At 67.0% G+C, this 26,036-nt stretch overlaps 12 protein-coding genes across 12 annotated transcripts; 6 read left to right on the top strand and 6 right to left on the bottom strand.

Annotated features, from left to right (window-relative positions):
* Positions 1-7: 7 nt before the first annotated feature.
* On the top strand, positions 8-412 carry FA09DRAFT_339337 (hypothetical protein; the record flags this gene model as incomplete). Its single annotated transcript, XM_025744202.1, has 1 exon — positions 8-412. A coding segment is annotated over one exon (405 nt), but the record flags the coding sequence as incomplete, so codon positions are not given.
* Positions 413-631: 219 nt separating this feature from the next.
* Positions 632-3,251, bottom strand: FA09DRAFT_330488 (alpha/beta-hydrolase). Its single transcript, XM_025742622.1, has 10 exons — positions 2,687-3,251; positions 2,444-2,611; positions 2,321-2,373; positions 2,059-2,257; positions 1,959-1,990; positions 1,540-1,897; positions 1,331-1,481; positions 994-1,241; positions 857-918; positions 632-771 (listed from the first exon to the last, which is right to left on the bottom strand). The coding sequence occupies exons 1-10, from the start codon at positions 2,925-2,927 to the stop codon at positions 670-672; spliced, it is 1,614 nt and encodes a 537-aa protein (XP_025597605.1). The 5' UTR covers positions 2,928-3,251; the 3' UTR covers positions 632-669.
* Positions 3,252-4,149: 898 nt separating this feature from the next.
* On the top strand, positions 4,150-6,566 carry FA09DRAFT_298370 (MFS general substrate transporter; the record flags this gene model as incomplete). The annotated part of the gene is made up of 2 exons (XM_025740244.1): positions 4,150-4,721; positions 4,772-6,566. 2 exons carry the CDS (start codon positions 4,150-4,152, stop codon positions 6,564-6,566), a joined length of 2,367 nt encoding a protein of 788 aa, XP_025597604.1.
* Positions 6,512-8,083, bottom strand: FA09DRAFT_346294 (hypothetical protein; the record flags this gene model as incomplete). The annotated part of the gene is made up of 5 exons (XM_025744742.1): positions 6,512-6,871; positions 6,933-7,152; positions 7,220-7,293; positions 7,347-7,808; positions 7,883-8,083. The coding sequence occupies 5 exons, from the start codon at positions 8,081-8,083 to the stop codon at positions 6,626-6,628; spliced, it is 1,203 nt and encodes a 400-aa protein (XP_025597603.1). The 3' UTR covers positions 6,512-6,625.
* Positions 8,084-9,183: 1,100 nt separating this feature from the next.
* FA09DRAFT_298629 (AP endonuclease) lies at positions 9,184-10,835 on the top strand (the record flags this gene model as incomplete). Its single annotated transcript, XM_025740253.1, has 5 exons — positions 9,184-9,281; positions 9,398-9,510; positions 9,565-9,846; positions 9,909-10,051; positions 10,245-10,835. Coding segments are annotated over 5 exons (1,227 nt in total), but the record flags the coding sequence as incomplete, so codon positions are not given.
* Positions 10,836-10,926: 91 nt separating this feature from the next.
* FA09DRAFT_330485 (CoA-transferase family III) lies at positions 10,927-12,772 on the bottom strand. Its single transcript, XM_025742621.1, has 8 exons — positions 12,521-12,772; positions 12,266-12,466; positions 12,026-12,208; positions 11,910-11,977; positions 11,738-11,858; positions 11,298-11,677; positions 11,098-11,232; positions 10,927-11,046 (listed from the first exon to the last, which is right to left on the bottom strand). Exons 1-8 carry the CDS (start codon positions 12,661-12,663, stop codon positions 10,952-10,954), a joined length of 1,326 nt encoding a protein of 441 aa, XP_025597601.1. The 5' UTR covers positions 12,664-12,772; the 3' UTR covers positions 10,927-10,951.
* An 83-nt stretch (positions 12,773-12,855) lies between these two features.
* FA09DRAFT_330484 (WD40 repeat-like protein) lies at positions 12,856-14,986 on the top strand. Its single transcript, XM_025742620.1, has 6 exons — positions 12,856-13,297; positions 13,351-13,620; positions 13,727-14,115; positions 14,174-14,277; positions 14,334-14,492; positions 14,560-14,986. Exons 1-6 carry the CDS (start codon positions 12,945-12,947, stop codon positions 14,872-14,874), a joined length of 1,590 nt encoding a protein of 529 aa, XP_025597600.1. The 5' UTR covers positions 12,856-12,944; the 3' UTR covers positions 14,875-14,986.
* Position 14,987: 1 nt separating this feature from the next.
* Positions 14,988-16,215, bottom strand: FA09DRAFT_339330 (hypothetical protein; the record flags this gene model as incomplete). Its single annotated transcript, XM_025744201.1, has 4 exons — positions 14,988-15,325; positions 15,384-15,532; positions 15,595-15,677; positions 15,736-16,215. 4 exons carry the CDS (start codon positions 16,213-16,215, stop codon positions 14,988-14,990), a joined length of 1,050 nt encoding a protein of 349 aa, XP_025597599.1.
* Positions 16,216-17,053: 838 nt separating this feature from the next.
* Positions 17,054-18,597, top strand: FA09DRAFT_361147 (putative ATP5-F1F0-ATPase complex, OSCP subunit; the record flags this gene model as incomplete). The annotated part of the gene is made up of 6 exons (XM_025745316.1): positions 17,054-17,115; positions 17,258-17,321; positions 17,409-17,622; positions 18,141-18,264; positions 18,330-18,517; positions 18,579-18,597. The coding sequence occupies exons 1-6, from the start codon at positions 17,080-17,082 to the stop codon at positions 18,595-18,597; spliced, it is 645 nt and encodes a 214-aa protein (XP_025597598.1). The 5' UTR covers positions 17,054-17,079.
* A 98-nt stretch (positions 18,598-18,695) lies between these two features.
* Positions 18,696-22,604, bottom strand: FA09DRAFT_319620 (ARM repeat-containing protein). The gene is made up of 2 exons (XM_025740949.1): positions 19,337-22,604; positions 18,696-19,276 (listed from the first exon to the last, which is right to left on the bottom strand). Exons 1-2 carry the CDS (start codon positions 22,493-22,495, stop codon positions 18,761-18,763), a joined length of 3,675 nt encoding a protein of 1,224 aa, XP_025597597.1. The 5' UTR covers positions 22,496-22,604; the 3' UTR covers positions 18,696-18,760.
* A 362-nt stretch (positions 22,605-22,966) lies between these two features.
* FA09DRAFT_319616 (putative MVD1-mevalonate pyrophosphate decarboxylase) lies at positions 22,967-24,776 on the top strand. The gene is made up of 3 exons (XM_025740948.1): positions 22,967-23,315; positions 23,530-24,258; positions 24,321-24,776. The coding sequence occupies exons 1-3, from the start codon at positions 23,016-23,018 to the stop codon at positions 24,558-24,560; spliced, it is 1,269 nt and encodes a 422-aa protein (XP_025597596.1). The 5' UTR covers positions 22,967-23,015; the 3' UTR covers positions 24,561-24,776.
* FA09DRAFT_330481 (hypothetical protein) lies at positions 24,667-25,924 on the bottom strand. Its single transcript, XM_025742619.1, has 4 exons — positions 25,252-25,924; positions 25,180-25,189; positions 25,034-25,081; positions 24,667-24,909 (listed from the first exon to the last, which is right to left on the bottom strand). Exons 1-4 carry the CDS (start codon positions 25,531-25,533, stop codon positions 24,905-24,907), a joined length of 345 nt encoding a protein of 114 aa, XP_025597595.1. The 5' UTR covers positions 25,534-25,924; the 3' UTR covers positions 24,667-24,904.
* Positions 25,925-26,036: the final 112 nt, after the last annotated feature.

Here is a 26,036-nt window from a genome sequence, read left to right as displayed (position 1 = left end):
GCAACAGACCAAGTCGACGATCCTCAAGTACTTCACGCGCAGCGCCACCTCTCACCACGAGGGCTCCTACCTCATCGACCCTCACACGGCCGTCGGCTTTTGCGCCTCCAATCGCCGTGCCTCCGGCTCCGTGCATCAAGTCGTGCTCTCCACGGCGCACCCGGCCAAGTTTGCCGAGGCCGTCACGGGCGCGCTGGAGGCTGCGCGCGACGTGCAGTGGGACTTTGAGCGCGACGTGCTGCCAAAGGAGATGCGTGGCCTCTTGCAGCGCGAGCGCCGCTGCAGAGACGTCAAGCTGCCGCAAGGCAGTGGGGGCAAGGTGGAGAGACTGGCGCAGGCGACGAGAGAGGTGGTGGAGGAGCAGGCGCAGAGCATGAAGATGGCCAAAGAGGCGCCGACGCAGAGCTTGTAAAGGGAAAAAGGGAGAGAGAGGCGCATGTGGAAATTGGAGGAAATAGAGATTTGGGCTGCACACCGCATGAGATTGCTCTCGAGCGACTGAGACCGGGGGAGAAGATGCGTTGGGATTGCTCTGCGACTCCCCGAGACCACTTTTCACGGCGAAAACTTGGGCGGGCGCGAGCGAGGGAGGTCGCTCGGCCGGCGCTGCGCGAGACGGGCGAGCGAAAGGAGGGAGGAGAGTGGTCGTCTTGGAGTACATGCTCTTGTCTACACAGCGACGTGCTGGCTGAGTGCCTGCTCGGAGATCTGGCCGAGGAGATACTTGAGCAGCTTGTACGCCACGGGCGGGTCGTCCTGCGGGATCATGTGCTGTGGAGAGAGAGAGGACATGGCGCGTCAGTCGTCCAGCGCTTGCCCATCGTCTCCAAGAAAGGCGGGCACGATTGCGACTCACACCGCTGTTCGTCACTTGCGCAAACGTCAGGCCGCGCTCGGTGTGCACGATACCAGCGTCGGCTGTTTTCGAGTGGGGTCCGGTTGTCAGCACAAGGATCGCTCGCTCGCACACCACTGCCGTTTAGCCCCACTCACTGCCGTTGACAGTCAGCAGTGCGCGCGTCGGCTTGGTCTGGAAGCCCTGCTTGCCGTGCCATGTCATGTTCTGGATCGCAAGGGCCGAGCCTTGCGCGAGGAGGATAAAGTCGCGCATGCCGTGCTGCACGAGCGTGCGGCCCGAGGGAGCGAGTTCAATGACGCGACGCATCAGCCCGGACTCGATGGGCGCCGGAGAGGAGTCGCCGTCGGGGAACACGGGGGCATCGGAGGCTGTGCATTCGAGCCTGTGCGGGGGGAGAAGGGCAGCCACATCAAAGGGCGTCAGAGTTGCAGACCACGCAAGCCAGCCGAGGCTCTGCGGAGAAAGACGCACCAGGTGTGAGAAGGATCCACGTGAATGGCGTCCTTGAGGCCCTGGATGTCGTTGAAGATGTTGCGCGGGCTGGGATCGCTGGCATCCGGCGGGAAACCGAGTGGGTCGGTGACGCTCGGGCACGACGAGTATGCCTTGGACACGTCGTACACTGCTCTCTTTGCGTCAGCTGCCGCTGCCTGCCCTCTCAAACCTGGCTCGGCACTCACCGTTGAAGCACTGATTCTTGTCGTACGCCGCATTGTACACGTCGTTCCACGGCGAGAAGTCCGTCTCGTTGTATTCCCTCGGCGGGAGAATCAGGCCCTTGGGCGGGTACTTGAGATTGTCCTCCAGGAACGTCTTGATCCTTGCCTTTTCCAGCTTCGCCTCGAGCGTGGCAAAGAAGGCATCGTCGAGATGCAGCACGTCGCGGTTCGCCTTGGCGAAGGAGTACGCCGGCAGATCCTCGAGGGCCAGGTCGGCCGCCCAGGAGGGGTCGTTGATGGCGATGCCCTGCAGATTGACGCCGGCCGCCTTGAGCTCGGGGTGCGCGTAGATGTGCGAGGCCATGTAGGGAATGTATTTCTGCGTTCGCCAAAGAGTCAGTCTAGACTCGCCAGGATCAGTAGAGGCTGCGAGCACTCACGCCGGCATACGACTCTCCCGTCAGCCAAAGCTCTGAGGTGGCAAGTCAGTCGTCAGCGACGCCAGGTGCCTCTCCCCTTCTCAGATGCCACCGCACGCACTCTTGCCCTGCATCTCCTTGAAGATGGCAAAGTAGTTGACGAGGAACGCAGCAAAGTCGGCCGCCACATCTTCCTGCGTCTTGGCCGTGCGGTTGCCGCGTGCAAAGCCCGTGCCGACGGGCTGGTCGACCCACATGACATTGCCCAGCTTGGTCCAGGACCAGGGATTCTTGACGACGTCGGTGCTGTTCCAGGGGAACTGCGGAGGCCGAAAAGTCAGGTGCTGTGGAGAGGAAGAGGCGGGGGGGGAGAGGAGACGCACTAGAGCGGGACCATTCTCCTGCAGAAGACCCTCCATGGAGGAGCATCCGGGTCCTGTCGAGTCGCAAATCTATCAGCAAAGACGGCCTCCTCTGTGATCTATCGGGTGCTCTTGCAGTCTCACCGCCATTCAGCCAGATGACAAGATCATCGTGTCCGACGCCCTCGGCGGCCGGGAACTGCCAGAAGAACAAGTCGCGCTGGTTGGCCGCGGGTCCGATGGGCACGTAGCCTGCGTACGAAGGGCCGAGCTCGAAAGGGATGCCAGGCACCTTGGACGCGACGGCGTAGTCTTCCACGCGAGACAGGCATCAGCTTGAGCGGTGCGAGTGGCAAAGCGAGGGCAAGAAAGGGGGGGCAGACGCACCAGAAGGAGACTTCTGCTTGCCTGCTCCCGGTGCCGGCGGCGCAGCGCCAGGGGCCGGAGGTGCGCCGGCAGGAGCGGCAGGTGCGGCAGCACTCGGCTTGGCCGGCGGTGTCGGTGCCGAGCCAGACGGCGCAGCGGGCGGCGCAGGGCCAGCAGGAGGTGCAGGGCCAGCGGCAGTGGGCAGGGCCTGCACGCATGCGGCGGCGCCGACGAGCGCTGCGAGGAGCGGGGCGACGCGCATGGTTGGCAAAGGCGAGGAGGAGGTGGTCGGGACGCAAGAAGCAGAGAGAGCGGGCGAGGAGAGCGAAGGAAGGTGCTTATCCCCGCAACGGCAGGGCAACGGCAAGGCCAGGTGACTGCGGCGAGTGGCTCGGCGCCCTGGGCGCGGCGGCGCGCGCGCGCGGTCTGCCAGCTGCTCAGGGGGCACCTCATCACTCTGACTCAGACCCAAGCCCTCATCACCCGCGCCGGGCCTGCCTCGCCCTCGCTGTCGGCAGCGGTGCTCCAGCGTGCATTATCGCAGCCAGCCGCCGGCAGCCGTGCCGGGCCGAGGAGATGCGGAGGGTGCGGAGGGAGCAACGGGAGGCGGGTGCGCTCCAACATCGCCTCGGCCAGGCCGCCGGCATCTCACCCTTACCGCGGCCGGCTGCTAGCGCGCCACGAGGTCGCGCTTAGCGCCGGCGCGTTCGGCGGCCGCGCCGCTCATGCAGATGGCTTCCGCTCACCTCGCCCGCCTTGCGCCCGGCCCTATCTCGCTTCAGCGGGTCTCGAGAGCCGTCTGCCGCTCTCAGCGCCCACGCTTCATCTCGGCAAGCGCGGGTCACACGCGCGGACGCAGCACACAGACGCACACGCCAGCGCAGCGCCCAGCAGCCTCGGCTTTCTCTCCGGCACGGCGCATGTGCGCGTGACTGTGTGTCTCTCACTCTCCTCCTGGTCGATCTCAGAGCATGGCCAAAGCTTCGAAGTCTGTGGGGGAGAGTAAGGCGGCATTGATGGTCGTCGGGTGGTGAGTGCCAGCAGGAGGTGACGCCGCCTTGACGCTCCGTTGCCTCGCCGTCGATAGCGACCGCCAAGCATGCGCTCGAAAGCGGCGAGCGTGAGCTGCAGCTCACAATTGCCTTTAAGACAATAGTCTCGCCTCGCTCGCTGGCTAGTCAAGCGCACATCGAGCGACGGCGAGGCGATGGACGCGGGCGACGGCGAAGGCGACGGCAGCGGCGGGCACGTGCTGCAACTCAAGTCGCGCCGCGTCGTGTGGAGGCGCGCCACGGCCAGCAGGCGCGAGGCCTTGGCAAGGCCCGCTCGAGGCGAGAAGGAGGCAGCATCTGGACGCGCGGCTCGCAGCACAGCTTCTGCTTCCCGTCCTCCATCCACCCTCCGAGCTCCCTCCAGCCGCCATCCGTGCCCACCGCGGCCTGCCTCTCAGCGGCTGTCCATCCGCCTCCGCAGCGCCGCCACTCATGGCGCGGCCGTCCGCCTCGCCGCCGCGCAGCGGCCCGGCAGTCGAGACGCCGCCGCCCATCGAGTCGCTCGCCGACATCGTCTCGGCCCAGCACGCGTCCGGCGGCGGCAGCTGGGGGCGGCAGTCTGCATCCGCGGCCTTTGCGGGCGCCGTCGACGACGCGGTGCCGCATCGCGACGAGAGCCGCTGGTCCGGCTTCCACCTCTGGCGCAACGAGCAGCAGCAGCAGCAGCAGCAAGAGCAGCAGCAGCAGACGCAGACGCAGCGCGCCGCAAGCGCCTCGCTGACGGACACCGAGGTTGGCGCCAGCGACGTCACTGCGCGGCCCACGCAGCACGTGTCCTCTCCCGCGCAGACGACATGGAGCGCCTGGGCACGCAGCCTGCCCAGCCGCCTGGTAGGCGCCGCAACGCGCCAGAGCCGTGCACGAAGGCCGAGCAGCAGTGTGGAGCCGCCGAGCAGCGTGGCCGCGGCCACCAGCGAGGAGGAGGGGCGCATGTCGCAGATGCAGTTCATCGTGCTCACCGCGGCCATTGCTGGCGCGCAGATGGCGTGGTGCCTCGAGCTCGCGTGAGTGGTCTCTGCTGTGGGCCTCCCTCCTCATGCTTACCCTCGCGCAGCTACGGAACGCCTTATCTGGTCTCTCTCGGCCTCTCCAAGTCCGCAACCAGCTTGGTCTGGCTAGCGGGCCCAGCGAGCGGCATGGTAGCGCAGCCTCTCGTCGGCTCCCTCTCGGACCGCTCGACGTCTCGCTACCGCCGCCGCGCCTACATCGTCGTCTCGACGGCCCTCGTGGCGCTCTCCACTCTCGTCGTCGCCTTTTCGGGCCCGCTGGCTTCTTTCATCGTCGATGCAGTGGGCAATGGGCTCGGCGACTGGGACCCGGAGCGGCAGGAGGCCCTCGGACACGTCGACCGTGCGCTTGCCATCTCCGGCTTCTGGGCGCTGGATCTGGCGCTCAACGCACTGCAGGCCTCTGCGCGCGCCTTGATCCTCGACACTGCGCCCGCAGCTCAGCAGACGCTGGCGAATGCATGGCAGGGACGCATGACGGCGCTCGGCAACGTCATTGGCTACTCGATCGGCTATGCCGACCTGGGCCGCCAGCCGTGGCTGCGCTGGATCGGCGGCGGCCAGTTCCGCAAGCTGGCGCTCATCGCGCTCCTCGGCATGGCGCTGGGCGTCGGCATTACCTGCGCCGGCACGCCCGAGAAGCAAATCGCAGAGAGCTCGGCGTCGCGCCAGGGCGGCGTCCTCGCCGAGCTGCGGCGCAGCGTACGCGACATCTGGCATGCCATTGTGCGTCTGCCTCGGCCCGTGCGCAGAGTCTGCGCCACGCAGATGTTTGCGTTCATGGGCTGGTTCCCCATGCTCTTCTACGCCTCGAGCTACATTGCCGAGATCCACGCGTACGACCATCTGCAGGCGCACGCGCAGCCGCAGATTGGCGACAAGGATGCAGAGCGCGGCAGCTTGGCATTGCTGCTGTACGCCCTCGTGGCACTCGCCGCGGGCATGCTGCTGCCTTACGCTGCGCTGGCTGCGGGCTCGCATCGGCCCAAGCTTCTCGGCCCAAACGATCAGCTGCGCGCATCGCCGCACGGCGAAGACGGCGAGCAAGAGGCCGGCACGCCCCGCATCAGTCTCTCGCGCACGCAGCGGCTGGCACGAGGCTTGCGCGAGGGCATGACGCTGCGGTCCATCTGGACGGCGTCGCTGGTGCTGCTCGCCGCACTGATGGCCGGCACGCTGCTGCCTCTGCGCACCAAGGCGGCCACTGCACTCATCGCCGCCGTCGGCATCAGCTGGGCGGTCGCAAGCTGGGTGCCGTTTGCTCTGGTGATGGAGTTCGCCAAGGAGGCGGAGCAAGGCTCGAGCCCATTCGAGTTCGAGACGGATTGGCACGGCCCAGCACGCGTCGCTCAGCGGCGAGAAAGCATGCTGGCAGCCGAGCGCAGCGCCGCACGAGAACAGCTCAACGCCGCGCTGGGCGACTGTGCTCCGCTTCGAGGCGGCGAGAACGAGCCTGCAGTGAACGGCGGGACGTTCCTGGCGCGTGGCACCGAGGTGGTGGAGGATGGTGCCGCGCCTGGCGATGGAGAAGGCGGCCTCGGCGGCACGATCCTCGGCATCCACAACCTCGCCATCGTCCTGCCTCAGTTCGTCGTCGCCATCGTCGGTGCGCTCATCTTCCGCGCAGCAGACGCCGCAGCTGGCGGCGAGGCAGGCGACGTGCCGCGCCCCGAGCATAGAGGCACGGCGTGGGTGCTGCGCTATGGCGGCGTCATGGCGCTCGTTGCTGCACTCCTCACGCGCTATGTCCCCCTCACGCAAACGGAGCGAGAGCGACGAGGAAAACGCGTAGGGCCGCACTTTGATGACGAAGTGGGGTCAGATGAAGGCGCAGTGGAATGAACACGTGCTACAGCGCTCATCGAGCAGGAGACGGGACCGGGGTGACGTGATCTATTGCTCTAAGCCTTCTTCATGCCGCTGTACAGCGAGCCATTGACCGCCTTTGCGTGCGTGCCGGCGCGGTCTGCGAACTCGTCCTTGAGCTGCGCCACGAGCGCAAGCAGGTCGTCGATGGCCTCTGCGCTCGTCTGGTGGTGCACGACGATGCGCGGGCCCGAGGCGAGGTGCAGCGCCGGCTCCAGCTTGGCCGCACGCACTGCCAGCGTGGCGGCGTCGAAGCCGAGGGGCGTTGGGTCGTAGAAGAACTTTGAGTGCGGGGCGTTCAGTACACTGCCCCGGCAAGCAGCAAGAAGACATGAAGCTCACCATGCTCGTCTCGGCACCACTCGTAATCTCGACGCCGAGCTCCTGCATGCCCTTTGCCGCAAAGCGTGCCAGCTCATGCGTGGCACGTAGCTTGGGGAAGTGTTGCACGACAGCCACGCGAGCGGCGGCTGCCAGGCCGCCAGACTGCCGGATGCCGGCGCCGAAGAGCTTGCGGAAGTGACGGGCCTTGCGGATGAAAGCAGACGGGCCGACGAGGACGCTGTCCGAGTGAGCTGGACATGAGTATCGTGCCTTGACGAACGGCAGAGCCAGCTGCTGTAACTTACGTGCCGACTGGTGCACCGAGACCCTTGGACAGACACATGGACACGGTGTCGAAAGGCGCACAGAGCTCCTTGATCTGCGCGCGGCATCAGCGCCCGTGCGAGACTGGACTGTCGCGCGCGGACTCACGGAGAGACCAGTCTCGGCAGCCACGTTCCAGAGACGCGCGCCGTCGAGGTGCAGCTTGATGTCTTCGTCGAGAGCATCCAGGCCCTCTCTGATGCGCAGCACCTCGTCTTGCGGCAGGATCGTGCCGTTGAGACTGTTCTCCAGCGAGACGAGGCGTGTCGGTGCCGAGTGCACATCATCGCCAAGCACCAGATTCGGCTGCACATCGTGTGCCCACGTCAGATGATGGCCGTTCTGGGGCGCCACCGTCTCGAGTGCCGCGCCGGAGTGGAAGGCCGCACCGCCGGCCTCGTAGCGGTGGATGTGGGAACGCGCATCGCAGAGGATGCTGTATGGCGGCTGCAGCAGATGCGTGCGGATGGCCAGCTGGTTCGAGAGCGTGCCAGAGACGACAAAGAGCGCGGCCTCCTTGCCTGCCAGCGCGGCCAGCTCGGCCTCGAACGACGTCGTCGTCTCGTCCTCCTGCGAGGCAGAAGGCAAAGTTGGAGCCTCAGCGGCCCATACACACATGCTCTGCAGATGCGCGCAGCACGCACCAGGTACACATCGTCGCCGCGACTTGCCTCGGCCATGGCGGCGAACATGGCGTCCGTCGGCACGGTGAGCGTGTCGCTGCGCAGGTCGCGCGCGATGGCCGCCAGCTTGGCGACGTTGTCGGCGCGCGGACCGGCAGTCTGCGCAGACAGCAGCGCCGGCCCACTGGCAGTGATGCGCGGCGCAGAGAGAGCGGCGGTCATGACGGAGCGAGAGAGATGGGGTGTGGGCAAGGCAGAGCGTGGCAGAGAGCGAAGCAGACGAGGAGCGAGCATGAGGCGGGAAGGAGAGCAGCGCACCCCCTGAGCAGCGTGGCGCAAGCGCGCAGCAGCCCAACACAACGAAGCGCAGCGAAGACGTGCCTGGCGTCGGTGCAGCGCGGCGAGCTGTGATGCAAGCACTGGAGGCGAACGTGGTGGGCGAGAGCGAGGCGGGGCGCTCCCCTGAGAGGCTGGCCCTGACTCGGCACCTCGGCCGGCTCGCGCACCGCGCGGAAATCGGGCCGCGGGCAAAGATCCGTTGGCTGTGGAGGAGACGGCAGCGTGGGCCGTGCACGCTGATGCTGACACGCGCCTGCCTCCGCACCCTGACCTCCTCCGCAAGGCACACGGCAGCGCAGACAGCCACTCGCCCGGCACTCGACGTGCGTCTGCACCGCTGCGACTCAGCACACAGCTGCAGGACCCTGCATCCTGCCTCGGCAGCACCACGACGTCCGCCAGCTCGCAGCAGCAGCATGCCCGCCGCCCGCCGGTCCGCGCGCGCCTCGGCCGCCGCAGCCGGGCCCAGCTCGGCGCTGGCGGCCGCGCAACATGCTGATGCCGCCTCGGCATCGGGCAGCAGTGTCGTGTTCGTCGAGACGCGACCGAGCGGCAGTCGTGCGCGCCCCAAGAAGCAGCCCGACGACGCGGCGGTGAAGCATGAGCCGCAGGAGGATGACGACGCATCGCTGCCCAGCGCCCGCGCTCTGCGTGCGGGCAAGACGAAGAAGCAGGCCATCACGACTGCCGTCTCTGATGACAGCTCAGTCGTAGCTGAGGTCAAGCCGGCTCGAGGCAAGGCCAAGGCACAGCCTCGCAAGACCGCGGCCTCGGACGACAGCTCGGTCGTAGCCGACGTCAAGCCCGCTCGCGCCAAGGCCAAGGGCAAGCAGGCGGTCAAGCCTGAGCCGTCAGCCTCGGATGTCGACGATGGCTCCTCCGCCGTGCCCGTCGAGAAGCTCCCCGGCGGCAAGGTCAAGAAGGGCAAGGTCGAGGCCGAGCCGCGAGTCGTACCGGCACGCGTACAGGGCTCGACGCACTTCGTCGGCGCCCACGTCTCCATGGCTGGTGGCATCGAAAGCGCCATTGAAAATGCCAAGTCGATCGGAGCCAATGGTGAGCGCGTCGCGATCAAGCTGCGGTCCGGCGCCAGCCATGCTGACACACCGTCGTGCAGCATTTGCGCTCTTTGTGCGGTGAGCCCCGTCGTGCCGTAATCCTCGGCGAGAGAGCCGTGACTGATGAGAGCCGATTCAGGCCCAAGATGGCGTGGGCAAGCAAGCCGATCCCGCAGGCCAACGTCGACGAGTTTAAGCGTCGCGTGCTCGCCGAGGGCTACACGTCCAAGGTCATGCCACATGGCTGCTACCGTGAGCTGCTCGGGTGTGCCCGCTGCGCTCCTGTCTGACAGCTACGCCGCGCAGTGACGAACCTGGGCAATCCGGACGAAGATAAGCGCGCGAAGAGCATGGGCGCATTCATCGACGACCTCGAGCGCTGCGCGCTGCTAGGCATCGACCTCTTCAACTTCCACCCTGGATCCTCGGTCGGCAACTGCACCACAGAGGAGGCGTGCGGCACCATTGCGGACTGCATCAACCAGGCGCACAAGCAGGTCAAGGGCTGCCCCACGATTCTCCTGGAGAACATGGCCGGGGCAGGCAACATCATTGGTGGGCGGTTCTCGGACTTGGGCCTCATCATCAGTGAGGAACGGAACGGTCATTGATGCTCTGGAGCGCCCCGTCTGATGCGCTCATGGCCCCAGAGCTCGTCAAGGACAAGAGCAAAGTCGGCGTGTGCCTCGACACCTGCCACGCCTTCGCCGCCGGCTACGACTTGAGAACGGAAGCCGCCTTCGAGGAGACGATGGCCGAGTTTGAGCGTGAGATTGGCTTCGGGTACCTCAAGGTGAGTTTGATGCTCGCCGCGCTGCTTTGCGACTGCTCACCTCGTCTTGGCAGGGCGTGCACTTGAAGTCAGTCACCTGTGCTACTGCGCCTTGACACTGCTGACTTCAGAGCCATGACCGTGCAGCGACAGTCTGGGCGTGAGTTTCCCGGCAGCGCACTCATGCCTCGCAGCTGATCATCGCCTCTCGCAGGCGCTCGGCTCGCACAAGGACCGCCACGCCAACATCGGCCTTGGCGAGTTGGGCCTTTGGCCATTCTTCAAGGTTATGAACGACAAACGGTTCTCCCTGATGCCGATCGTGCTCGAGACTCCTGGCTATTGGAACCGCGAGGTTCCGGCACTGTACGCGCTGCAGGGCCGGCGCAATGACCCAGCAGACTGGCAGGAGACGAGGCGTCTCGTAGAGGAGGTGCGCGTGCTGCGCGAGCAGGCGGAGAAGGCGCGGGAGGCGGAGAAGCAGAAGGCAAAGGCGGAGAAGGCGGAGAAGGGCGGCAAGGAGAAGGGCAAGCAGGCAAAGGGCAAGGGCAAGGTGAAGAAGGCGGAGAGCGACGGCGACAGCGGCTCGGACAGCAGCTCGAGCGACGACGGCGAGGAGTACCGCGTCAAGACCATCAGCAAGAAGGCGGCGGCCAAGCAGTCGGCGCCTGCCAAGAAGGCGTCGGCGAAGAAGACGCCGGCCAAGGCAGCGGCCAAGCCGGCGCCGAAGCGCAAGAGCACCGCCGCCTCGGGCTCGTCAAGCAAGCGCAAGAAGCGCGAGCCGGCGCACAGCGACGACGACTGAGCCGGCGGCGCCAGTCGTACATCAACGACTCGGGCAACCTGAGCTCTCGGCACGGGCGCAGCACATCACCATCTTGAGACGCAGGGCAGAGGCGGGAGGTGAAGCATTGAGATTAGCTAGATGATGCCGTCTGTCCGCAGCTTGTCGATCTCAGCCTCGCTGTACCCGGCGCCCTGCAGAACCTCGGACGTAGAGGCGCCCAGATCCTCGCCTGGTACATACGTCAGAGCTGCGTGAGGCAGAGAGCCGCGAGCCAACTCACCGGCCCAGCGTGTGGCACCTCCACGCTCGAGGATCGGCGACATGTTTGTCATCTTGACGGTCCATTCTCTCCCCTGCGAGCGCACAGTCACGTCCTCCACCATGCCGCGTGCTTGCACGTGCGGGTGCTCGACAACTGCGAGGCGAAGCAGAACGACTGAGCGCCACGCATGCCCGATCCCTGTCGCAGCCACAACTCACTGTCCTTGACGCTGTTGACCGGCCCGCATGGCACACGCACCTCCTCCATCGCGAGGATCACATCCTGCACGCTGTGCTTGAGCGTCCAGGCCGTGATGGCAGCCTCGATCTCCTTCTGCCTCGCGACGCGCTTCGCATTGGAGTTGTACTTGGGCCCAAGCAGGTCCTCTCTGCCAATCTTCTGCATGAGCCTCGTGTACAGGCCCTCGCCGTTGGCGCCCACTATGACGTAGCCGTCCTTAGCCTCGAATGCGGATGTGGGCACGATGCCTGTGACACCCGCGCCGGATGGACCTCGCACTACGCCGCAGCGGTCGTACGCCGGGATGCAGCCCTCCATCATGCTGCACAACACGCTCTCGTAGAGAGCCACGTCGACGCTGTGCAGGTTCGCCTTAGCGCCGGCTTGCATGTGCGAGAAAGCGTGATAAGAGACTCACGTCTGCCCCTGACGCTCGCCGGCGGCGCCCTTGCCGCGCGCAAAGAGCGCCAGCACCACGCCGAGCGCGGCATTGACACCAGCCAGCGAGTCGCCGATGGAGAGATTCGGCCTCACGGGCGCTGCGCTTGCGTCAGCGGTTTGGGTCGCGCAGCGGGCGGCAGCTGCCTCACCTCCAGCGAGCTTGCCCTCGTCGTTGGGGAAGCCGTTCACGTATCGGAAGCCGCCGAAGCCCTCGCATCTGCACGAGGTGTCAGAGACGTCCACGAAGAGCCTGCGGCCTACGCACACGGCAGCGAACCCTCCTCGGTCAGACAGCGGGCCGGTCTGGCCGTATCCAGAGATGCGCGCCATGATCAGCCCCGGGTTGTCCTCCTTGAGCTCGTCCGGCCCAAGCCCCCACTTCTCCATCGTCCCGGGCCTGAAGTTCTCGATGACAACATCCACCTCTCGAGCGAGACGCCTGACAACTCTGCGGGCAATGTCTCAGCGCATGCGACGGCTGAGCATGCGGTGGACTGCGACGCACTCTCGGCCCTCGGGCTTGCGCAGGTCGACGGTGACGCTGCGCTTGTTGCGCGCGATGCTGCGGTACCACGGCGACGTGCCGTCCTCGTCGAGCTCGCGCCAGATGCGCAGCGGGTCGCCCGACGGCGGCTCGATCTTGACGACGTCGGCGCCGAAGTGGCCCAGGATCTGGCCGCAGAAGGGGCCGGCGATGAGCTGTCCGCTGTGGTGAAAGTGTCAGCCAGCCATGTCGCCGCAGCAACGGCACCCGACGCACAGCTCCAACACGCGCACGCCGGTGAGCGGTCCCTGGGCCGGCGGCCGCTCCTGCTGCTGCTGTCCCGGCGCTGCAGCCGTGGCAAGACGGCGCAGCGCGCTGGGCGATGGTGCATGAAGTCTCTGCAGTGCAGTGCGTAGCATGCTGCTTGCCCTGAGTGTTGATGTGGTGGAGAAGCAAGCCTGGCCGGCGTTGTCTGGCGGCGGCGAGTCGAGTGCGGGGTGCGGACGCCGGAAAGTCGCCGAGCGCGAGCCGCCGGCCGCAGCGGCGCGTCTTACTAGACTGTTAGCGTCGTGAGGCGGCCGTGCGCCTCTCGCCGCCTTCATGCTCCGCACCGCATCTCCGCCTTCGCCGCTCCCCTCCTCCACCTGCCTGGCCTCGGTCTGCCGTCGCGGCCTCGTCCTGGCGCGCCGCCGCCGCCGCCATGACGCTCAACCCCTTCGCGCAGCAGACGCCCGACTCCGTCGAGAGCACGCTGCAGGGCGCGTCGTGCAGCGTGCTGCTCTTCCCGCCGCGCGGCGCCGCCCACTGTCTGGCCGTGGGCCGCAGCGACGCCCTCGTCGTGCTGTACGACGTCGAGACGCGCGGCCTGGCACGCGTGCTCGAGGGCCACGTCAAGGCCGTCACGGGCCTGGCGTGGAGCCACAACGGGCGCTTCCTCGTCTCGGGCAGTGCCGACTGCACCGTGGTGCGCTGGGACCTGGCGCCCGGCAATGCGCGGCACAGCGTCCGCTTCGAGACGCCCGTCACGAGCGTCGATGTCGCAGCGTCGGACAGGTGAGTGGGCCGGGCAAGGGCCGCTCGCTCTGCCCTGACGCGCAGCGCCGCAGCAATCTGCTGCTCGTCACCCTCGAGACGCAGCAGTCGGTGCTCGTATCGCTCTCCCTGCGCCGCCGCCGGCGTGGCAGACGGCGAGCGGCCGCGCAAGGAGACAGCGAGATGCACGAAGTCAACGGCGCCGTGAAGAGCGAGCGGGCTTCTGCTGAGGAGCCGCCAGTGCCGAGCGGTGCGGCTGCCGAGGAAGACGAGGTGGAGGTGCAGCACATCGAGCGGCGATGGGTCGTCGGCCTGTCGCCGGAAGAGGAGGAGTCAGGCAATGAGTGAGTACCCTTCGCTGTCTCGCGCTCTTCGAAGGCGTGGGCGAGATTCCCCTACCTGAGGGCCTCTGCTGCGCGTCAGCTTGCAATGCTGATGCGGCGTCTTCAGCGGCAACATCACCATGTCACTCTTCCATCCGAGCGGCACGCACCTGCTAGCCGGCACCTCTCGCGGCTCTCTGCTGCTCTTCGCCTTGTCACCCGACGGCGAGCGTGGTGGAAGGCTGGTGCAGCGCGTGCATCTCGGCGCCATCACGCCAGTGCGCGAGATGGCCTTTGACGGAGCAGGGCGCAATCTCGTCGTCAACTCGAGCGACCGCGCCATTCGCGTATACTCTGTCCTCTCCGGCCGTGCGGCGGCGGCAGCGGCGGGCGAGGAGGCAGGAGAGAACCCCGTGCGTCTCGCCGACGCTGCGAGCTACAAGTTCCAGGACCTCGTCAACCGCACGCCCTGGAACGGCATCGGCTTCTCGGGCGACAGCGACTATGTGTACGCCGGTGAGCGCTGCGTCGCAGTCTGTTCACGCATGTGTACTTGCTGATGGTGGCGATGCAGGCGCGGCTCACATCGCGGCGCACAACATCTACATCTGGGACAGGGGCGCAGGGGCGCTCGACAAGATCCTCGAGGGCCCCAAAGAGCCGCTCGTCGATGTCGACGTGAGTCGCGGCTTGACGCAACGTCGAGCTCGCGGCTGCTGACTGTCTACGCTCAGTGGCATCCAACACGCCCGCTGCTTGCCAGTGCCAGCGCCGGCGGCGCCGTCAACATCTGGTTCACGCCGACCGCGGAGATCTGGTCTGCGTACGCGCCCGGCTTCGAGGAGCTCGAGGAGAATGTAGAGTACGAGGAGCGCGAAGACGAGTTCGATGTGGTGCGTTGCCGCCACTGTCACGTCTGGTCGCTGCGTGTCTGGTGCTGACTGAGCTCACACGTTGCAGGAAAACGAAGACGAGGCGTCCAGGCGCAAAGCTGACGAGGAAGAGGCGCTCGTGGACATTCTCACGCCGCCACTCGCAGCGGGCGGCGGCGCAGTAGTGCATCGCAAGGACGTCACGGGTCACGGCGGTGCCCCCGATCCGCAGCTCTGGGGTCTGCCGCGCGACGTGCGGCGCGAGCTGGAGCACGGCCTGCCCGAGGGCCAAGAGCCCTGGGAATACTTTGAGGTCGACGACGAGGACGATGAGCCGGAGTTCCATCTGCCTGTCGACCTGGACGTCGACTATGGCGCGCTGCTCGATGAGGGAGAGGAGTAGAATGGTCACGCATTGCAAGGCAGAGGGCAGAGTGCTGGCATTGCGTGAGGTGGTGGGTATGTGCGCTGCTAGAGCAAATGATGTAGGTGGCGGCGAAAGCAGCTAGCGGTGCTTCAGGCCTTGTCTGGCGCCGGCGACGAGTCACGGCTCGCCGACTTGTCACGATTCCTGCCCGGCAGCAAGAAGCTGGCCAGGGAGCGCTTGCGCGGCTCCGGCTCATCCGACGATGGTGCGGCAGAGGAAGAGCCGCTAGCCTTGGGCTTCCGCGCCCACACGCGCGTCTCGAACTCGCTTGGCGCTCCGGGCGCCTCCCGAGAGCCGGCCGTCTCCCAGTGATTCTTCTCGTACGTGGCGCGGGCAGCGTCGAGCGCGGGAAGGAGCGAGGCTACGACGAGCATGACGTGTGTGCCGGCGGCGGCGTGCACGACGAGCGAGGACGTTTGCTGTGGCCCTGAAAGCGAGACGAGTCAGCTTCGTGAAGCTCAAAAGGGGCGAGAAGCAGGACGCACCTCGAGTGTACTCGGCAAGCAGCACCTTTCCGGCGCTCGTCCCTGATGACTTGAGCGCGAGCGTCCCGAAGGCAGCGCCCTTCCACGTCCACGTGCTGCCGTCTTCCGGTCCGGCCACCGAGAAGCGCATCTTCAGCGAGCTTTTCTTCCTGCAGGCCAGCGAGGTCAGTCAGAGCAGGCGGCGGGCATCGAAGGCAGGACGGCAACTCACCCGCTGACAGCACGACACCGGCCGTCTGCATCGACAAGCTCGTACTGTTTTGAAGTGGCATGCTGCCGGACGACAAAGCCCGTCTGCGATGCAAGGAGTCAGTGCGATGCGTATAGAGGCGCCGCCGGACCCGCCACATACCTTTTCGCCGGCCGCACTCAGACGGGCCTGCCAGCCGGTCGCTTGCGTCTCTTCGTCGGTGGAGAGCACCACAGGCACGCCCTCTGCGAGCGCGTTGCGTACGACGAAGCGATCTTGCCGATGGGCGAAGCCCTGCACTGCCAGATGCACGGGTGCGCTGGGCAGCGGTGCCGATGCCGAAGGACCGGCCGCGATCGGGAGGGTGTAGACGTGCGGGTTGAACGAGGCATAGGCGCCTGAAGAAGAGGGCGGCGCTGCATGCGTCGTCAGCGTGGCCTGCGACTTGCAGTCGCCGTTGCTGGACGAGCTGCTGAGGCTGGCACTGCTGGCGCCGCTGTCTTGCAGCGTGGAGGCTACGCTGGGCCGCCGAGGCGACGCTTGCTGTTGCTCACCGTGCGCTGATGCGGAGGGTGCGGGAGCGTACGGAGGTGGGGGAGCACCGGGAGCGGCGACGCTCTCGACGTGCGTGGCGGTCGACATGGCGCAGGGAGATGACTTGCAGACGCTCGATGCGTGCCCACGTCCTCGTCTTATACGCTGCGCGCCGAGCCTCGAGTCACGCACTTCGTGCGGCAGATGCGTCCCAGAGATGCTCGCTTGTGCGCTCGTGGATCCTGACTCGCGCGTGTGCCCGGATATAAGGTGTTGAGGCTGCTTGATGGCTGCTCTTGACGTCGTGGAGCGAATGAGTGACTCACCGGCGCTGCCGCGCGGCGCTAGCAAGGCCGCCGCGTCGGCTCGCGCTCGGCTCGCGCTCACGCCGCGCCGGTGGCGCCCCTCCAGCGCCGAGCCGGCAATGGCTGCTTGCACCGGTTTGCATTGGCATGCTGCGAGCTCACGCTCGTCCAGGATGGCTTCATGCGGCTCGTCGACTCATGTCTGCCCGCAGACATGCGCAAAGCCCCGATCTCGCACACGCTGCCGCCGTTGCATGACACTTCGCTTGCCCTAGGGCCGGCCCTTGGGTCGCGTGAGGGGGTTATCGCGCATCGCTGCCACGCGCATGCCGGCTTTACGGCCGGCATGCTCGGCCGTGCACAGGCCTCGGACACAGCTAGCGAGCTCAATGTGACGGCGCAGACACGCTGTAGATTTTGCATGTTTCATTGCTCGACCACGAGGCCATGCGAAGGCGTGGACGGGTGCTGCAGAGATCTAGGATGGCGGAGCTGGCGAGAGCGACTCCGCCGCGTGTCGCCGCCGGCGCTGCCCGGCCGTCGCCGCCGCCGCCAGCACAGCGCCGAGCCTGGGCTGGAAGCACCGCATCGACGGCGGCGCCGCACAGGCACTGCTGCCCGTCAGCTGCCATCCTTCCCTACCCACGCTCCCCCACTCCTCGTCACCATGGTCGCCTCCCGCATCGCTCCCCGTCTCGCACAGGTGCGTGCCCCGCCATGCGCGCCGCCGCCGGGACTGCAGCTGCTATCCGGCGCGTCTGGCGCTGGCGTGCCTGCCCCGGTCTCGGGCGCAAGGGACACGCCGGCCCTTCCTCGCCAAGCCCGTGCTGATCCCTGCCCGCCAGGCCACCCGCGGCTACGCCACGGCCACCTCGGTGCGCCCGCCGCTCACTCTCAACGGCCTGCCCGGTGCGTGTGTCCGGCTTGCACAGCGCTGCAAGTGTCTGGCCCCGTTTCCCTGACTAATGCCGATCGCCGTGTCTGCTTGCTCTGCAGGCAAGTACGCCTCCTCTGCCTTTGTTGCCGCTGCCAACAAGGACAGCAAGACGCTCGAGGCCGTCGAGAAGGACCTGCGCGCCGTGCAGGCCGCTCTTGCTGGCCCCGACGCCGCGAAGCTGCGCGACTTCATTGGCAACCCGACCCTGCCGAGCAAGGAGAAGGTCGCTGGCCTGGACAAGCTGCTGGGCGGCAAGGAGAACACCATCACGCGGTGAGTATACAACGCGCAGGGAGAGCGTGATGAGGAGGATCACACATGCGTGGCGGGTGTGGAGGGCGCGAGAGGGCGCAGCACTGGGCAGTTCAAGGGTATCAGAGGTGGCTGCAGGCCCAGAAGCGCCGATCAGTGCGACGCGACGGCGCTCGCATGTGGTCCGTCATGCCTGAGACTCGGGACAGCATCTGGCCAAGATGCGCAGGACTCGCGCCGAGAGACGTTGCAGTGCTGTGGAGCGCCGCACGTCAAGCGATTGCTGGCGTTGCGAGTCAGTCCGCATCGCACGGCTGCATCTCAGCAGAGTCAAAAGCGGCTGCCGCGGCACCGGAACGACAGCTGTCTACCTGGGCGCGTGGCCGCGGGACATGTGGAGCAGATAGAGAGGGACTTGCGTCCCGCACTGGCCCGGGAGAGCGTCGATGCGTGCCGGCGCTACGCCGCTGCCTCTAGCGAGCGCGGGAGAGCAGCGTGATTTGAGGTTCTCCGACACCACGACTGACCCGCCGACGCAGCAATCTCTTTGAGGTCCTCTCGGCCAACGGCCGCATGCAGGACACGAGCAAGGTCATCGAGGGCTTCATGGAGCTCATGAGCGCCCACCGCGGCGAGGTTGTCATCACCGTCACCAGCGCTGCCGTGAGTGTGCCGCGTGCACGGGTGTTGCCAAGCGAACGTCGAGCTCATCTCCGTGCGCTGCGCAGCCGCTCGACAAGGCGCATGCCGAGCGCATCGAGAAGGCCCTCAAGGGCTCAGCTGCCGCTGCCAAGGGCAAGTCGCTCAAGGTCAACTACAAGGTCTCGGCCGCCATCCAGGGCGGCCTGCAGGTGGACTTCGGCGACCGCTCCGTCGACCTGAGCGTGCAGAGCCGTGTGCAGAAGCTCAACGCGCTGTGAGTCGGCTCGCTGCGGCGACGCATCTGCCCGGCAGCTCACGCTCATGCCTCTCCACAGCCTGGCGCAGGGCATCTAAGCTGCACGCTGCGATGCTGCCGCGTCGCAGATGTCGCCCAGACTAGAATGAACGTTCTTGCCTCACAGCGGTCGCGCGTCCTACGCAGACAGCCAGCGGTGGAGATGCAGGGGTGTGTCGCATTGCAAGGCGTGATAACAGGAGGAGACCGGCAGGATACAGATCAGAGGGGCAGAGAGAGGAGGTCATGGCGCACCCAGTCGTTGCCGCGCTCGCCCTCGGCGCCCGACGTGGCGTCGAAGTTGGGGTAGTAGGGCACCATGGCGTCGGCGGCGCCGAGGTAGCAGCTGTTGTAGACGCGCACGTACGGCTCGCGCACCTTGCGTGCCGGGTGCACGATGCCCTGCAGCGTGTGGTTGAGCAGCACTCCGGGGCCCAGGGCCACGCGCATCGCCTCGATGGCGTCCATGACGTTGGAGATGACGTGCGGCGACGCCTCGAAGATGTTGGGCCAGACAAGGTTCAGCAGGTGCTGCATCGAGTCCTCCTGCCCGAGGCCGGCCGTGCCGAGCGCAATGTGTTTGACGATCGCCGCCGACGTTTGCCGGTGCACGGCGTCGCGGTCCACCAGCGCGTCGTCAAGGCAGCCGACGACGGAGTAGACGTAGTCCTTGGCCATCTCGCCAATGTACTCGAACACGAACGAGAGGGCCTTCAGGCAGCCGTTGCGCACGTTGAGCTGTGGGAAGAAGGGCCGGATCAGCACGCTGCGCGGGCGCATCGAGCACGGGCCACTCACGTCTGGAGTGCGGTACTCGTTCAGGATCGCCGGAATGCACGTAAAGGGGCCACACGTCTCGGCGACGATGGCAATGGCGACGGTGCTGCACACGCGGCTCTGGCGCTCCTGCACGCGCAGGTTGGTGAGCAGCACCTGCAGCACGTCCTGCGGGCCGATGGCCTTTGCGATGTAGCCAAACGAGTTGACGGCGGCACGGCGAATGGCCTTCTTGTGCGCCTTGAGCAGGTCGAGCAGCTCGAAGCAGATGCGCATCCACTCGCGCGCCGACACGTACTCGGCGCCGCGGTCGGCAATGCGGCCGATGAGGTTGATGCTGGCCTCCTGCACCTTCTCGTGCCGGTTGCGCAGGATCGGCGTCATGCGCGGCAGCAGGTCCTTGATGGGCGGGTTCATCTGCGTCATGCCGACGACGTTGGCAATGGCGCCCTCGGCCTCGATGATCGACGCCAGCGTCTCGGGGAACTCCTCGCCGAGCTGCTCGAACAGCACGACGCCGAGCTTGCTCAGCAGCGCATCCTCGCCGCACTGCTTGATCACCACGGCCAGCTTCGTCGTCAGGTCGGCGGCCTGCTGGCGCGTCTTGGCGTTCTTGTTGTTCAGCCGCCAGAGCACCGTCGAGACGATCTGCGTCAGGTATGGCCGCACGCGCATGCCCAGCGCATTGACGACGACGCCGAAGCCATCCAGCATGACCTTGTCCTCCTGCGTCTGCTCCTGGAACGCATAGATGAGGCCATCGACGAGACGCGTCTCGAGGCCCTCGTCGATGTCGGCGGCGCCGAGGTTGCCGATGACCTGCGCGATCGTCTCCATGACCATCTTGCGGAACGGCTCGCTCTCGTCCTTGAGGCTGTCGACGATGCGGCCCACGACGACGGACACGCCCGTCTTGTTGGCCAGCTCGACGGTCGTCTCGACGACCTGCTTGTAGTTGCGGCGGTCGAGCGCCATGCGGCGCACCCAGAACGCCTTGAAGAAGTCAGGCAGCAGATCCTCCTTGAGAAATGCGCCCGTCACGCCCTCGGTCGCGGCGCACTGCTTGACGACCTTGAGCACGATCTTCTTCATCTCCTCGTCGGCGCTCTGGAACTCGCGGATCAGCGTCGGAGTCACCTCCTTGACGAAGTAGAGCGTCGTGTCCGAGTCCATCAGCGGGATGATGAAGCCGATGGCCTTGAGGAACGCCGCCAGGCCCTTGCCGCGGTGCTGCCGGATGCCCGTCCAGAGCGGCTTGAGCACGTCCTCGAAGGACTCGATGCCGTACGGCGCGGCAGCCTCGGCAAGTGCCGCAAGAGCCAGCGCCGTCATCGTCTTGACCTTCTGCTGGTCGTCGTCGAGGCCACGCTCGACGCAGTCGACGAGATTCTTGAGATGCGGCAGCACGGCACAGCCCATCATGATGGCAATCTGCTGCACGATGCGGATGCCCGTGTGGCGCGCCTGCCAGCTCTTCTTGCTGCGGCACACGGCCTTCAGGAAGGGCAGCAGCGCCGGAATGCCGAGCGCCGACGCCACGACCGAGAAGGCGCGCGCAGTCGTATTCCGCACGTACTCGTCGACGTGGTCGATGTCCGGCCGCATCGTTGAGATCATGTGCGCCAGGCCGGCAGCCTTGGACAGGTTCGAGATGATCTCACGGCCCTCGACGCGCGCGTAGTAGTCCTCGTCGATGAGCAGCGGCTCAATGACAACGAGGATGCGGTGCACATACGGCCGCACAAGGTCGTCGAGCTTGTACAGCACGCGGTCGATGACCTTGACGAGCAGGTGCCGCTCCTGGTCCTCGAGCGTGCGCTCCATGAGCAGCGGCAGAATCTTGTCGAACAGCGGGCCCGCGCCAAACTCGCGCGCCTTGTCGGTGATCTGGCGCAGCGCCGTCTTGCGCATTGGCGGCGTGCCGTTCTTGATCTTGAGCAGCAGGCGCATGATCTTGCGCTCCTTGAGCTCGTCGAGCGACAGGCTCGTCTCGTCCTCGGCGTCGTTGAGAATCTTCTTGAAGAACGCCTGGTCCTCCTGCTTGAAGAAGGCCAGCTGCCCGACGCCCGGAATGTCCGTCGGCAGGTCCGGCGCCATCTCCTCGGCCAGCGCGCGCGACTGGGCCTCGTCGAACATCATGAAGCCGCCGCCGCCGGCGGCCATCGGCGTCTGCATCAGCTTGCGCGCGGGCGTGCGGATGGGCGCGTAGTCGGCCGGCGGCGGCACGATCGTGTAGCCCTCGGACGGCAGCATGCGGTCGAGATCCTCGTCGGACAGGTAGCGGTTGCGCGGGTCGAGCACAAAGGCGCCGTCGCTCATCATGCCCATCGGCGTCTGCAGGCCAGCGAAGCCGCTCAGCGCGCTGCCCTCCGAAGAGCTGCCCGCCGCCGCCACCGGCGTCTGGTCCCAGCGCGAGCGCTTGGGCGTCTCGCCGCCCGCCGCATCGGCGCCCACAGTCGGCGTCTGGTCCCAGCGCGAGCGACGCTTCCGCGGTGTGGCGTCTGCAGCATCGCCATTCTCACTCCAGCCGCTGTCAGAGGCGCGGCTCGACGTCTCGGCCGGGCCCGTGTCCCACCGCCGCTTGCGCTCGACGCGCGGCGTGGCGTCGGGCGCAGAGGCGCCCAGCGGCTTCTCGTCCTCGACGCCGTTCTGCCGTGCCTCGATGGCATCGCGCTCCTTGGCCTCGATGATGCGCTTCACACGGTCCTCTTCGCGCTCCACCTCTGCGCGCCGCATGGCCTCCTTGTACCCGCCCTCGCCCTCGCCCGCAATCGCATCGCTGCCCTTCTCGGGCCCCGCATCGCGCTCGAAGCGCCGCAGGTGGTAGTCACTCTGCCGCGCCGCGATCTGGCGCTGCTTTGAGCGGTCCTCCATCGGGTCGTCGTCGTCATTGGCGAACTCGTTGAGCAAGTGCACAGGGGCGCTGAAGGCGTCGAGCGGGTTGCGGCGCCGCCGGCTGGACGAGCCGCCCTCGTCATCGTCGTCATCGTCGCTGTCGCCGCCGGCGCCGCCGCTGCTGGCGGGCAGCTCGGTGAGGTAGTCAGACTTCTTGCGGCCGCCGCCGTACGTCTCGTCTGCGCCGTACGCGCCGGCCTTGCCGAATGCCGCCTTGTCCTTGGCGCCGAGGGCGGTGCGCGCCGCCTGCAGCTCGCGGATCTGCTCAGCCTCGTCGACGGCCATGGCGGCGGCGGGCAGAGGGCAGTGTGTGGGACGCGAAAGGCAGCAAGTGCCTGGTGCCAGCGAGGAGGGTGGCGGGCAGCAAGAGGCGTAGCAGAGGATGGTGGTCGTCTGACAGAAGTATGGCTCAGCACGCGCCGCGCTGCAGGTGCGGCGGCGGCGGAGCGCAGCCAGAGCCGGCTCAGCGACACCCTGGCGTCACGTGATGCGCCTGGGGCTAGCTCCCTCCTGCTGCCGTGGCTGCGGCCGTGCCCGCGAGCCGGTGCTCCTGATGCTTCGAGTAGCTTGACTTGCGTCCTGCTGTCCTCTGGTGCTGAGATTGGCGACGAGGAGCGGCCGAGGGCAGCGAGCTCGACGCCGCGAGTGTTGGGGGCGCGCAGGCGGGGTCAGTGCGGCGCGGCCGCGCGCGCGAGAAGATCATGCGTTCGGTGCGGCTAGCGCGCCTCGAGCTCGGTGTCGGCTGTGCATCTCTCCCTCCCGCCTCTCCCATCCCCCCGTCGCATCCCACACACGCTCACTCATCATGGCGCCGCACACCGCCACCTGCTCTGCGCCCGTCAACATTGCCGTCGTCAAGTACTGGGGCAAGCGCGACGTGCCGCTCATCCTGCCCACCAACGACTCGCTCTCCGTGACGCTGGACCAGGACCACCTGCGCAGCCTCACCTCGGCCGCCGCAGACCAGGCCTGGCCCGCCGGCGACCGCCTCTGGCTCAACGGCGTCGAGGAGAGCATCGGCGAGTCGGGCCGCCTGCGCACCTGCATCGACGAGCTGCGCCGCGAGCGCCGCGCCCTCGAGGAGAAGGACAGCAGCCTGCCCAAGGTGAGTGTCACTGTCAAGCCTTGCAAGGCAGGATCTGCGAGATCTGTCGGAGAGCTTGTGCGCGAGGCTGCGAAGGTCAGGCAGGGATGCTGCTCTTCCTCCACTCGCAAGCTTGCCTGCTGCCCGAGCGCTTGCGTGCGAGGATGCGCAACGACTTGTGCTGCCGGACCACTGCCATGCCAGCCTTGCCTCCAACGTGCTGACACGCCTGCAGCTCTCCACCTTCCCGCTGCGCATCTGCAGCGAGAACAACTTCCCGACCGCTGCCGGCCTGGCGTCGTCGGCGTCGGGCTTCGCCGCGCTCGTCTCGTCCGTCTCGACGCTCTTTGAGCTGTCGTCGAGCGTGTCCGTGTCTGAGCTGTCGCGCATTGCACGGCAGGGCTCCGGCTCGGCGTGCCGCAGTCTCTTCGGCGGCTTTGTGGCGTGGCAGGGCGGCGAGGCCGCCGACGGCTCGGACAGCCTGGCCGTCGAGGTGGCGCCGCGCGAGCACTGGCCCGAGCTGCAGGCGCTCATCTGCGTCGTCTCGGACGCCAAGAAGGGCACGCCCTCCACCGCCGGCATGCAGCGCTCCGTCGCCACGTCGCCGCTGCTCGCGGCGCGCATTGCCAACGTCGTGCCGCAGCGCATGGACACGATGCGCAAGGCCATTGCCGCACGCGACTTTGAGAGCTTCGCCGACGCCACGATGCAGGACTCGAACAACTTCCACGCCTGCTGCCTCGACACGAGCCCGCCCATCTTCTACATGAACGACGTCTCGCGCGCCATCGTCGCGCTCGTCGAGGAGCTCAACCGCGCCAGCCGCGCGGCCGGCAGCGGCGCCGTTGCTGCGTACACGTACGACGCTGGGCCGAACGCCGTGCTGTACGCGCCCAAGCAGAACGTGCCGCTCATCCTGCAGCTCGTGCGCCACTACTTCCCCAATGCCGACTTTGACGACACGGTGAGTGGGGCAGGCAGGTTGCCCAGACGCAGGCTCGCAGCTGACCACCCCGCCTTTCCCAGTTCAACCTCCTCGGCGCCGGCGCCAACGCGTCGCACCGCGGCGCACAAGAAGCACAGCCGCTGCCCGAGGCCCTGCCGCAGGGCTTCAACGCCGCCGTCATTCCCGTGCACGAGGCGGGCGCCGTGCGCCGCCTGATCCACACGCAGGTCGGTGACGGCCCGCGCGTGCTGCCGGCGAGCGAGTGCCTGCTCAACGAGCAGGGCGAGCCGATCCGGCTGCAGCGGACGAAGCGCGCTTAGATGCGAGAGTCGCTGATGCGCCTGGGCATCGTGACGAAGCAGGATATCCCGCGTGCTGCCAATGCCAATGCGTTCTCTGTTCTCGCCCGCACCCATGGCCCACACGCTAGACTCGTGCACTCCCCCCGTCTCGCAATCCCGGCCGCACACCCACTGCACACGAGCAACGCTGGCTGGCAGGTGAGATTTTCGTCAGGTCGCGCCGGCAGCGCCGGCGCGCGGACCAGTGCAGTGTACATGAGTTGCGGCGATAGGGTGCCACAGGCGCGCGTGTGCGAGGTGATGGATGGTGGTGATGATGAAGAGAGCCGGGAAGCGCAGAGCAGAACGAGAGCAGTCGGCGTTTAGACTGTGGGCGCACGAGAAGGTCAGCACTTGTCGCTCTCCATCTGCTCGGGCGAACGGCACGTCTCTGCATGCGCGACAATGTGTGCCCTTCCGCCCAGCTCGCTCTCTGGTCACGGCATACTCACGGCCGAGCTTCGTCCGTCTCCAGTGGCGACGGTTCTTGTTGTACTGAACTGCAGAGCGGCGCACCATGTCAGCCCCGCGTCCTGCCGGCCTGGCCTCGCTCGGCCCCGCCTCTCCCCGCCTGACCAGCTCTTCCATGAACACGCACTCTTGTTGTCCTGCGAGCGTCACAGCACATGTCAGCACGTGAAGAGCAGTCAGGGCAGCGGGCGCTACGCACAGTCTTCAGGCGGAACCACTGCGGGATCGGGCGCGACTTCTTGGCCGCGACCGCGAGCTTGCTCTTAATGCGGAAGGTCTTCTGCGACGGCTGTAGGCGGCGCAACGGGATGAGCTCTTTGTCGAGGCGGATGATGGGGCGAAACGCCGGTGGCCTGGCCACGACACGGAGCGAGCCACGGCGGCACAGCGGCCGTTCCACGCTGCTGCTGCCCAGAGTCTCCGCCCACTCCTGAGAGCAGCCCGGCCGTCTGGTGCTCTGGCCGGAGCCTCGCTGGCTCATGCAACCACCTGAGCCCAGCCCATGCGCCGCCCCGTTGCAGTGGCAGCCTCGCCTGCGACGCCATTGCCGAGGCTGCAGACCTCGTGGCCTGCGCTGGCGTGCCCACAGAGACGCCTGCAGCAGCGTTCTGGCCGCCGCCACGGGCTCTGCGGCTACGACGCAACGAGCTATGGTACGACCATACGCGTGCGCTGCGGCAGCTGCCGCGTGTCGGACAGCGGCGAGCTCCGTGGACGCGCAGCTGGCAACACTGCTGCACGGCGGGTGGCCGCGCGGCTCGGCGCAGGCGCAGAGGTGCCGGCCAGCGCGGCACGGCAGGGGTGCACGGAAGTGCGGGACAGGAGACGGCGAGACGGCGAGGCGAGGATGCGCACCATGTTGGAAGATGACGACAGGGGGGATGTGGTGAGGGTCAGAAGCGGGCGGCGGCGCCTCGAGACAGGCGCGGAGCGGCGCCGGCTGGCGGAGCGCTGCAGCGCTGTCCTTGCCCTGCAGCGCCGCTG

Source organism: Tilletiopsis washingtonensis (assembly GCF_003144115.1).
Source record: "Tilletiopsis washingtonensis strain MCA 4186 unplaced genomic scaffold FA09scaffold_13, whole genome shotgun sequence".
NCBI lineage: Eukaryota > Fungi > Basidiomycota > Exobasidiomycetes > Entylomatales > Tilletiopsis > Tilletiopsis washingtonensis.
The sequence above is the reverse complement of the archived record's forward strand: the minus strand, read 5'-3'. Positions and strand labels throughout refer to the sequence as shown.